The 12,836-nt window shown below is 34.9% G+C and overlaps 1 protein-coding gene across 3 annotated transcripts in view; it reads left to right on the top strand.

The window, feature by feature from the left end:
- The first annotated feature begins 497 nt into the window (after nt 1-497).
- The window catches only part of LOC128230411 (beta-adrenergic receptor kinase 2-like), a 102,809-nt gene continuing 90,470 nt past the window's right edge, over nt 498-12,836 (top strand). For all 3 annotated transcript variants that reach the window (XM_052942643.1, XM_052942642.1, XM_052942641.1), the window contains exons 1-2: nt 498-835; nt 1,039-1,115. In XM_052942643.1, coding sequence (XP_052798603.1) covers nt 723-835; nt 1,039-1,115 — 190 coding nt within the window. In that variant the 5' untranslated portion in view covers nt 498-722. The remainder of the gene's footprint in view (nt 836-1,038; nt 1,116-12,836) is intronic.

Raw genomic sequence — 12,836 nt, 5'->3', positions numbered from 1 at the left:
TAATTACTTAACTGGTAGATCTATTCCTGGACCCAGTCCAATATTAACCCGCGGCGGTAGATTTCGATTCCGGAAACAAATAAATAAAGTAAAAAAACAATAAAGTAAAGCTGTATTCCGAATTCCATGAGGGGGTCTGTTGGAATATAATGATGTACAATGAACGCGCAGTCAACTTCAATTATTTTCAACACGTGCACCATGCCTTTATATAATGCAGTATGGCCACGTGCATTTCAAATAAACATTATGGTTAAACTTCCTGAAAATGTTACTCGATTTTTTTTTCAAAAGGACTTGATCTGATATTTATTTTATGAGAGAAAAATTGTTATCATGTATATCTACACAGTCTATTGAAATGTTTGTACACATTGGTATCCAAATGAGAAACCGAAAGGCTACGGAGGCTGCAAAATTGATCCGATTCTCCAAGGTTTTGAACCAATGAGCGCCTCGCTAACAAGTAACACTGAGCTTGCTCGAGATACATAATTAATACATTCGCATCGATTACACGGAAGCTAAAAACCAGATTTGTTTTGGATATTTAACGCTTTATTTTGTGTGTTAATATTTATTGTTTGTGTTTGGGTTGGATTAAAATACATAGCCATGGAACTTAAGTGTATGTAGGACCCGTTTTCAGTGATCTGGGGTTTGTTTAGACCCCATAAAAAGGGATTTATTTCCATCGGGGAGTTCAAGAGAAATACGTCAAAATGGCGGATCTTGAAGCTGTTCTTGCGGATGTCAGCTATTTAATGGCGATGGAGAAGAGTAAATCGACTCCTGCAGCCAGAGCTAGCAAGAAAATTGTGCTTCCAGATCCTAGGTAAAGATTCTGTGCATAAAATATGCGAAATGTTGGTTTAAATTAGCGAGAAAATGACACTGAAATTGGATGATAATTTCCATTGCAGTGGGTGATTTTGACCGTGACACCGGTTGAATAATGTTAATTTTGGTCGCAGATATTAGATTTGTTTCGCCTCGTCTTGGAATAAATTTGAAATGGAATTATATTTACTGTTTCAGCGTAAGGAGTGTTATGCACAAACACTTGATGAAGATGGGAGAAGTGACGTTCGACAAAATATTTAACCAAAAATTAGGTGAGTGTAAATGATAACATTGTCTCGTGAAATTAGTCCTATGACCAATCTCCTGCCTTTATGCTACTAATTTCATCCTCATAAATTTACTAAATATCGTCAAATACAAGAGAAAAAATAACTGAATTGAAGACTGATGAATTGTCACTTGTATTTACAAAACAGATAAGCCATTTTAAACATTTTTGCGTTTGAAGCAGACTGTCATCGCACACATGTAATCTTTGTCCACGGTATGCTATATAAAATCCACCTAATTTTAGTCAATTGTCTGATAGTTTTCTTTGTACAATTTCACGATATCAGTTTGTTTCATAACCACTTAACTATTTTTTTATCTTTGTTTCAATTACTAAAGTATTTTTCTTAAATGCCCACTATGTCAGATAGTTTGATTGTTCCAAATGTTAACTGGCTTTGTCGTTTCCAATTTTAGATGCTTTTTCTTAGGGGAGAAAATGTTGTTTCTTTGCTAACAAAAATGACAATAAACAAGAACATTTTTGCTATGCCAAAAACAATTCATATTTTTTTAATATTAAAAGAATCTCATGATTCATAAAAATTGATAATGATGTTTCTGAGTGATACATTTTCTGCTTTATTGATATTTTATTCTTTAGTCCATAACATGTTTGACAACACCCCCCCCCCCCCCCCCAGTCCCTTCCCCTCCGTCTCCTTCCCCACCCCAACACACACACAAAAAGGGCTACAGTGTCTTCCATACAAATGGTAAAAAGCCCCTGCATTTATACTGTTGAATCCCTTTTTGAAACAAATACCATCTCTTTATCAATCCTGAAGGATAGACCATAAGTTTATTATGAAACTAAGGAGACAATGTCTAGGTCCCCAGTAGGGGTTTGACATTAATCGAAGATAGATAGATAGAACAAATGTTGTGAAAATTGCTTGTATTAATGCATTTTAAAACAATTTTCATGTCTTGGCTTTAAGACATAAATATAATCAGAAGAACGTACAGTCACAGTGTTTTTCTAAACATTTTGGGAATGGGGACAGGGCCTTTCTGACTGGGTTGGCTGAAATTGGGAATTACAATTTTACCTAGAAATCAACAGAAATGTTTTAAAAACCATATAAGAATGTGATAGCTAGTTTTCTTAAGTATATAAAGCTTTCAATGCAATAAAGTTTTGAGGTCAAATTTTTGGTATAAACATTTTTCTTTTTCAAAAATAAATTTTAAATGAATTTGATTCTTTCATTTGGAAAAGAAGCATTTTTAGCTCTTGGAATGTTGGACACAAAAGAAACTATAAATTATAAAAGTTCATAAAATAGAATTTACTTCAGGATAAACTTAATGTCTTGTACATGATTTAATATGGAAATGAAAAATGAGGGGAACTTTTTAATTGAAAGTTTCCTTATAAATTTACTTTAAGAAGTTATATTTCGTTGTAGACACGCATGTGTAATAGCTTTAGGAAATCAAATACCTAAATTACAGCATCTAATTCTTCAGTTTCAGGATGTTCAACCTGATCTATGCAATCTCGGCTTTCATTTTAAGTATGGAAAGACACCAGGTTTTCGCCTCAAAAATAGAATTAAAAGTACAGATTCTAAATCAACTGCAAAACTTCATATTTACAATAGCATGAATAACCAATTAAATACTAAAAAACATAATTTAACCTCTCATATCATGATGAAGCTGGTGAAGAAGTTGTAATGGAATTGATGCAATAAATTACTTGGTGATTGTTTTTTTAAATGTGGTTTTGTGCATTTTAGCAAAAACAAAAGGAATAACACTTTTTGTAGCTTAAATTTATTAAACCTATTAAAGCAGTTTTTAATGCATATTTATCGTGCTATTTTGTTATAAAAATATCAATAAAAAACGAACATAATATTCAATGTGCTCTACCAACCACTCATTTTTTGCAAAAAACGCCATGCCTAATCACAGGAGAGACGGCGTCATCAGGGTAAATAATGGGGATATATATGTCCGTCAATTGCGTACAACTTCGGAAAACATGCACACAACACATCACCGCAAAGCAGCTTATGTAAAAAAATATAAAATGGTTTGGTTAGGGTTACATCCTTTTCAAGTTTTTGTTTAAATGTCATTTGGTATGCTATTGTTACTATTTAAATAATTTCGTAAATCACGATTGAAAGTGATTGGGGTCAAAATTATTCAAAGTTCAGCACATTGTTGAAGGCCTTCTTGCCTGGTTTTTGTGTGGGAAATACCCCTTAACATCACTATCTATTTTGAACCACCAATAATAAATATCATTTAAATATACAGGGTTGTCATTATGTTTTTCACAAACCGGTGTTTTTTATAAATCGAACAGATCTGGCCAGGGGTCAAGGGGGCCGCCTAGGCCCCCTTGTTAGGTCCAGGGCAACGCCCTGGTCTGGGATTCAGGGGGGCGAAGCCCCCCTGAGACGAAAACAAATTTTAGACATTCCTGAGGGTCTAAAACCTGTTTTCCTGAAAGCAAAATTGACTGTTTGGAAAACATTTATTCAGACTATTCTACCTAGATTTGTTCCGTAACAGAAAACAAACACATTTTATTCAACAAAATGGACATTCCAAGCAGGCGCCATGCATCGATCGTAACTTAAAAAGAACAACAAACAATGTGTTTCCAATTTGCATTTTCGTTCTCACCGGTTCTTTGTTGGAACCCAAAATCAAATAGACTTTTAAACTTTTTTGATTTCGGCTGCGCCATTGTGCATGTGTTTTGTTTTTTGTATCGCGGCACATCATTGGACGCTCAAAACTGGAATAATCAATCAAACGCTGTGTTATTTTTTTCAAGCGTTTGTACTTCAAGGAACGGTGTCCTATACAGTGTTCATCGGCAATTAGTACGGCGATTTTCTTCGACTTTTTCGGCCATTTTTTTTTTCGATCTCAATTTTAAAATTCCTGAAAAGGCAACCGATTTTTTCACGATTTTAAACGATGGATTGGGTCGGCAATCGGTTCATAATGACAACCCTGATTATACACTTTATTGTATTTGATGTATTATTTACTCATATTCACACAAGTTTAACAAGGGCATTTGAATTTAGATTAGACCGAATAAGGTAAAAATAGCATCTGAAAACTTTCACAGTTGCAAAGCATAATTTTCAGGGGTCAAACTATGTTGAGAGCTAGTAAGAACCAAATGATTTGTAGATTACGGGTCGAGTTTGTCCAAGTTTAATAAAACTGACTAGAATTATATGTATAGGACAGGAACCAAAAAAAGCCATCAGAAAATTTAATACAGCTACCTTAATAACTGTTAATTGACACTTCATAACACCACATATAACATTTACAATTATAGAAATGAACCTGGTGTGCGATATGCTTATACTGCGGAGTATAGCGATAATAGATTATAAGATAACATTCGTGGTAAGAAAACATCACAACGATTACCAAAATCTGCAAAAACGTGCGATTGGTAGTGTGTCTAAGACTTGGGGAACAATTTGTATGATCAAAAGATGTACGAACGAGATTCTGGCGGTGCAAGTCAAGATTTAATAAAAATCCTGGTGAAACTCTTGAATCAAAACACTGGTGTTGTTTGGTGCATGTTCTTTGAGACACACGATTTGGTTCTGCACGATTTTCCCAAGCCTTCCAAGGTATTTTAGGTGGTGAAGAATTTTGGCAGCTCTTTAAACTATTTGATATTATTTGGACATGGATGAGTCTCAACGAGCTAAAACAGAAGCGTTGTGTTGAAAGAAAGGTTTTGAAAGATGGTTCAATTTCATCGGAAACATTTTGAACATTGTGGACATTTCTGGTGCATAGCATTTCTAGACGTTGTTTATCGGTAAAAAGTCATTAATCATTGGATTATTTTTAAACTTAAACATGTTGTGTTTGGCAGCTAAACGCTTAAATACAAGAATTGATTAATTAATAATTAATTACTACCACCTTGGTAGATTAACAAAAAAATGTAATTAAGATTAATTTAAGAAATAGATGTGACAGTTTTTTTGCTCATTTATCTTAAATAACTTATAAATATTCTCAGTTTATTTACTCTTAGAATCTGACTGATATTGATGGAAATGAACAGTAAGCGTGTTAAATTTTCTTAATTAAAACTACAGTTTTGCCAATCGATCCATTTATTTTTAACGCAGCCAAAACCACTTTTGTGCATCATTTTTTTTTCTGGTGTTTTTTATGTTTCTGAAAAAGAAAAAAAAAGAAAACTATTTCTCTTTCTGCTCTTGAATCTCTTGTTAGGCCGTTTGGCAAGAACCAAAAATACTTTGTTCTTGGCCTTATCTGCAACCTGGGGAAATCTGGATAGTTCCAGAAAATCTGGTGGATAATCTCTTGCTTAGTCATATTTGGAGGACCACAGTCACAAACACTTTAATTCTTGGCCTAATCTGATAATTTCCCCATTTTGGTTATAGTCAGAACAATTCCAGAAAATCTGGTCAATTCTCTTGTTTGTTTGTGTAACAAGAACCACACATACTTTAATTCTTGGCCTATTCTGATACTAAATTTCTCAATCCTGGTTGAAGTCAGGACAATTCCAGGAAATCCGGTCAATTCTCTTGTTTGTTTGTGTAACAAGAACCACATATACTAAATTAATTCTTGGCCTAATCTGATACTTTTCCCATATCGGTTGAAGTGAGGACAATTCCAGGAAATCGGTCAATTCTCTTGTTTGTTTGTATAAAAAGAACCACACATATGATATTTTAAATCTTAGCCTATAATCTGATGCTGTATAATTATGATCTGGTAAAAGTCTGGATTTGTTATTCCAGGAAATCTGTGGAGGTTTTTGTTGTCTTTTATTGGAAAAAAGTCCTTGCATGTGTGCTAAATATTCATACAGCTTTTTTCAAATTACTTGATATTCTATATTCAATATAAGGCCTAAAAAAATACATTTGGTTCGGGTTACCCGACCCTACCTATGGAAAAGGCACAGACACTACCATTTTTATAGTCAGTTTGAAAAAAAATTATAAAAAAATTTTCAATTGCTTTTCAATTTGTAGTTTAAAACCTTAAATGTGTACTCAGAAGATAACTTGAACACCATTCCGCTATGATGAAAATGACATTCTTATATAAACCTAATAAAAAAAAAAAGCCTACCTACCCTACCTATTTTTGAAAAGGATGTGACCCTAACCACCTAACCAAGCAATTATTTTTTTTAGGCCTAAGCTGTTAAAATATGTAAGAGCTTTGTGGATGGACATATCTGATCAGGTAGATAACTTGTGATGGATTTTATTGATAATTAGTTAATGTACATGAGTATATTGATAACACTTAATGAGTGACAGGGCATTCAATTTATATAGCCCGGAATTAACATAACTGGGTTTTCCCATGCCGGTACAAATAAAAGATGAATTTCAAGCTATTGAAATTCATGTAACAGTCCAAATTGTTTTTGAAGTAACGTGTGTATATTACAATGGTTTAATTCTGTTTGTACCGGAGAATTAGGTTTAGAAAAGCAGAATATCTATAATTCCGGGCTTATTATAAACTATTGACGCCAGCTCCAGGTGTTTTTTACGACAGTAATCCGTGTTGTTTCTGACCCTCTTCCTACATGGTTGGAAAACCAACTTTAAGCAAATGGGTTAATGCAGCTATCAGTGAGTGAGTTTTATTTTCTTGAAACAATGTGATGTTCCCTTCATTTAAAGCAGTTGTTAAAATAAGCACAAGCCCACAAGCTCGAAACTGGTTAGACGTACGTGTTCAATCATGTTGTGAATTTTCATATCTATAGCAGTGCTAAAAATCACAAATAGTTATGTAAGAATTTGGGCGTGTTCCTCTGGTTTCAATGACTGTTAAAGGCAAAATGCTATGTTGTTACAAATAATGAGGACACATCGATAAGCTACACTCGAAAATTTGAGGCCCTCATACAAAGTTGATAAATACAGATATCTTTTTATTAGTCTTATTATCAAAGCTAATTGTCAGTGACTTTCGAATAAGTTCATTTACAAATAGATTTGTGAGTTTGGTTAGTGGTCACCAAGCCAGACAAGTGGGTTTTCTCCGGGTACTTGCGGAACATTGTGCCAACCAGAGTTACTTAATAATATATAATGTGTAATGCTCAAACTAAATAGATTTTATCAGGGCCTCACCGAAGTATGCCACATATTATATGATCATTTAACTCATTAAGTTATATAACTGCAAAATCTATATAGTAGGATTTAAGTTAGGATTTAAAAAGACAGGTTGCTCAGAAGAGGGACAGGTTGCTCAGAAGAGGGACAGGGTGCTCAGAAGAGGGACAGAGTGCTAAAGGAGTACAGGGCACATTGTTTGAGATATAATGAAAACAAATGTAAGTTAACAAGTGGGTTTAATTGAAGTATAATATTAGGTTTGGTACTGCCAAACTTGTTGATATATATTGTATGTATTTATACTCACATTATAAGTTTTAAACCAAAACAATGAAAATAGTTCACAGTCGTTGATTTAATTCTTTGCGGGCAGAAGGGTGCCCGTGCCGGTCTGCAATGAAGGGCAGATAAGTATGTTACCAATAAAGGATTGGGTGCAGCACCCTTCCATTTATCTATAGCTTAAACCCTAGCAGAAGGGTTACTATGCTGGTCTCCATGAGCGCGAAAGGATGGTCCCAAAAATGAACAGTGTAAAGCAACCTTATATATTTCCTTAGATGAAACGTTATATACACAAATAACATACACTCCAAGTCATATCTATAAAAAGTCTAACCATCATGATGCGATAATATTTAAATCCAGGATTTGAAAAAACCAGGAAAGCAATCCATCCTTTAATGGTTTGTGAGCTTGTGCTAATTTCAAACTTTGTTACATGGTGGCTTCCACACTCGGCCTAGGTATACCGTAGATACTCCGTCATAAGTTGCAAAAAACAGATCTTAAGAACACCTTGAAAACCTGCCTCTGCTTAAAGCTATGTTACAGTTAAAAAATCTTACCAAAAACTGAAAAAAAAATCAGTATACAACTCTGGGGAAATATATTTACGTCTCATTATGCATAGCGGGTGGGGTAGGTGATTTTTTTTCAAACTCTTTCTTCTGTTTAATCTCTATTCTAGTCAACTATCAAACATATTAATTAGTTTTAGATTTGTGTTGTCTTCTTTTCTTGAAATTTATCACATATTATCTGAGTTTCCTATGCAAATTAAACCCAGATTATAGCCTAAAATTTCAACCCAACTTATGGACGAGTTCATCCATAATCCTGACGGGTTGGACCAAAATTAGCCCCTTGACCTATGGCCAGTTAATACAATACCTATTTTTCATGCCCTTCATTATTTGTTAAGGCCCTTTTGTTTACAGTTTACGATCTTATCTCATGTATTTGGTTTTAGGCAAATGAGATGTACAGATTTGTCAACTAGAGCTCTGGTATTGTTGGGTTTGTAGAGATATTATGCCTGGGGTTGTCATTGATTCATCATAATGTATCTTGTGTTAACAGTTCATTAATCTTTATTGTTTGAATATTGACTGTGGCTCTATTGAATTTATCTCTTAATGTGTGATTCTCTGGAAATGTTTATAAAAATTGTGGCACCAACTATCCATGTTATTGAAATTTTCAAGTGCTTCAGCGAGGGAAGTGCTGGTGATGTAACTGATTCTACCTGTTGTATCCTATTGTTAAGGGTAACGTTCAATAACAAACATGCAGTATAAGTGAAAAGATTTGTGACTATCCATCGTCTGAAACCCCATTACACTACTATGCTTTGCTTTGTTTTGTACTGTATGTAATTGGTTAGGAAAATCTCGTAATCATGAATAATTATTGAGGTGGTACAAGATGATTTCTTGTAGAAAAAAATTCTGGCAATTGCCAGAATTGAGCCTGGTCTGATTTTTCTTTACAATAATTATTGCCAGCAGTCAAGACCTCTTAGCCATTGCGGCCACTGACAATACAGCTTAATTGAAAAATATTTAACGTTTACACTCCGCCTACTAGTTACTCTTCAGATATGGGAGTTATTGCATTAAAAATGATAAGAAAAGAAACACTTTCAAACATGGTTCAAGATTTGAAACTTACTGTGCTGATGAAGTTGTTTATTGTCTGAATGGAGAATCAGTTTTGTTATAAATTTCTCTGTTTTAACACTTTGTGTACCAGTAGGTACAAATTTATGATGGAAAAATTAAGATGGAAAATTTAGATCCAGGCTGTTGCTCTTTTCTGGTCAATGTATCAGAGCTGGAGGTGTGTGTCTAGCACGAGTGGAAACTTTAGATCCAGGCTGTTGCTCTGTTCTGGTCAATATATCACAGCTGGAGGTGTGTGTCTAGCACGGGTGGAAACTTTAGATCCAGGCTGTTGCTCTGTTCTGGTCGATATATCCCAGCTGGAGGTGTGTGTCTAGCAGGGATGGGAACTTTAGATCCAGGCTGCATGCTCTGTTCTGGTCGATAAATCCCAGCTGGATGTGGGTGTCTAGCAGGAATGGAAACTTTAGATCCAGGCTGTTGCTCTGTTCTGGTATATATATTACAGCTGGAGGTGTGTCTTGCAGGGATGGAAACTTAAGATCCAGGCTGTTGCTCTGCTCTGGTCAATGTATCACAGCTGGAGGTGTGTGTCTAGCAGGGATGGAAACTTAAGATCCAGGCTGTTGCTCTGTTCTGGTCAATATATCACAGCTGGAGGTGTGTGTCTAGCAGGGATGGAAACTTTAGATCCAGGCTGTTGCTCTGTTCTGGTCAATAGATCAGAGCTGGCGGTGTGTGTTAAGCAGGGGTGGAAACATAAGATCCAGGCTGCCTTGCTCTGTTCGTGTCTATATATCAGAGCTGGGGGTGTGTGTGTAGCAGGGATGGACACTTTAGATTCAGGTTGTTGCTCTGTTCTGGTTAATATATCACCGCTGGAGTTGTGTGTCTATCAGGTTTGGAAACTTTATCCAGGCTGTTGCTCTGGTCTGGTCAATATATCAGAGCTGGATGTGTGTGTCTAGTAGGGGTGGACACTTCAAATCCAGGCTGTTGCTCTTTTCTGGTCAATAAATGACAATTCACAAGAAAAATTAATGGCAACCTCCGGTTAAGCCTATTTGAGGTCACCAGATCAAAGTGCTAATTGACATTTGTGTTTGAGCTTTTTTCTGGAGGGAATTGTTTGTATATATATATAAGAGAATGACTTTATTGAATGCACTTTTTTCCCCTAGAATTTTCAAGATTTTTTTTGCTATGTCTCATCATGTGAGGCTTCTGACATTTTTTTTGAAGTCAATTCAGGCAATATTTGGCTCTTCAGAGTGATTAATGAGGAAAAAAAGGTTTGTTTACTTAATTTCAAAGGGATGTAACTCATACCCTGATTCAATTATATTGTTAGTGAAAAATTCAGGATATGAGCAAAAAAAAGTTATATTATATATTTTTTCAATATTCTCTGATTTGAATTTATGTAATATTGTTCTGTATTAAAATAATAAATAAACAAGCATTATACTGTGAAGAAACATCATTATGCCCTGTCAATGCTGTTCTCAATGTGTGAAGGTGTGAAAAACTCCCTCTGTCAACATATAAATAGTGCAAACTCTTGCGATGACAGGGTTGTTTTTTCGCACTTTGCCATGTTCTTCAACACTTTGATGAAGGTATTGACATGTTGAGAATGCTATGAACTGTTTGTACTTAATTGTGCTCTTCTATTTGATTTTGAATACATTTGGTGTTCTGTTGTATTTTTAATTAAATGTAAACAAACGAGTATACAAAGAAATATAATTTGCTTTCAATTTAATATTGCATGGTTCAGGGTTCGAATTTAACTTTGAGGAGCACTCGCAAAATTTTTGCGAGTGGTTTTTGAGGCAACTCGCAAAATGAAAAATCAACTTGCAATTTTATCATTTGCTTTATTCCCTTATAATATTGTCTAATTAAAGTAGAAATTTACACCTAAGACATAATTATAATGAAATTAAAAAGTATCCAACTTGAGTGACTCGACTACTAGAACTTTTTGATGGCTTATTCTTTTTGGGGGGTACGGAAAGACTCATCAGATGCTGGCCGCTTTTTGATAACAAAGGTGTCCAATAATTTGACATTGTTCACTTTGTATATTTACCCTCACCATCGGGTAATACCCATTCGGCAAGCAAGCTACAGATTTCATTAAGTCTATAAGTATCAAAAATGATAACATTATATACTTATTCATATTTAAAACAAATAAAAGCAACAGTAAATGTAGCGTGGATGCTTTGGACCATGAAATATATCAATCAACGAAGTCTATTCATTTTGACAGTTGGGCGGAAATATATTGCAACTTAGGTTGATGGGGTTTACAAAGAGTGTGCGAAAGCGCTAAATTTAGCTCATGATTGAGCTATGTGATTACGTCATTTTAATTCACTTTGTATAATGCACGCCTCGGAGCATCACGGAAAGATTCAAGATAAAACTCGGCTTTTTTCGTATTTGTTCTATTTTTGAAACTAGAGCGTGACTCCATACTGTCTTCTTTATACTGGTAGTGTAAACATGCCACTTATAGGCTGTTTACACTCGACTTCGTACCGGAGTTAAGTTCATGTTTATTCTACATTCCTTTTAACATTTTGTGGTCTAGAAAAAGCCACTCGCAGAATTTTGCGAGCTTGAATAAAAGTCACTCGCAATTTGCAAATGTCGCTCGCATTTTGCGAGTATGCGAGTCTAAATTCGAACCCTGTGGTTTAACAACAACCATTGCCATATTCACGATCCATACAAAACTTGGTAATCTAAAAAAAATGGTGGCGTTCTATTTGACAATTTCACTTATACATGTATTCGGCATTCAAGATACATGTATTTGGCATTCAAGATACATGTATTCGGCATTCAAGATACATGTATTTGGCATTCATGATACATGTCAGGGTTCGACACTAACGGTAGTCCGGTAGTCCGAGACTACCAGTTTTGTGCTCGGACTACAAGAAATTTTAAGTCAATAGTCCGTCGGACTACTAGAAAAAGTAAATATGACATCAGGTAATTGAGCATAAAATATTTATTATGTTTAAACTTGCGTAAAGCGTGTTGTTAAAATTTTAAAAAAGCCGAGTATCACCGGTAAATACTCATTCTAAAGTTTGCCGGAGATGGCCGAGCAGTTCCGGACAACCTGGACTGTTAAGCGAGTTTCGCGCGCAATTCGTATAGCCTTTCGATCAATATTTAAACCAGTCTGTACAATGTCTTTATTTAGAATGGGAAAAAACATTTTGCACTGTATGGTGTGTTTTAATCGTCAGACACGTGAAAGTCTGCCAGTGTCAGCGAGGTAGATTTGGGTTTAAAATGAGGTAGAATTTCTAGATCCCTTGCATTTTCAGTCAGAAACAATGATAGATACGATGTTAGCAAAAACTTGATGGTTGTTACTATTTTTAGATTTTCTGAAAATACGTCATGGTTGTTTATTTATCGTTTAGAGTATTGTCAAATGTCGGTGTTTTGATAAAGCAGACAGAAGAAACATTATGTATGGCTTGTGAAATATTTTAACTGGCTTTTAAAAGAGCAGCTTAAAAAATGATCATACTGCTCATAAATGTCTAATTCAGTGTAAGTGCAGACGACGGCAGAAATTGTGTCCGTTAATTTTCGCGCCAAAATATCGTAACATTTTAAACATTGAAGT

This window comes from Mya arenaria, chromosome 4, assembly GCF_026914265.1.
Source record: "Mya arenaria isolate MELC-2E11 chromosome 4, ASM2691426v1".
NCBI lineage: Eukaryota > Metazoa > Mollusca > Bivalvia > Myida > Myidae > Mya > Mya arenaria.
This window is presented reverse-complemented; position numbering and strand designations above follow the sequence as displayed.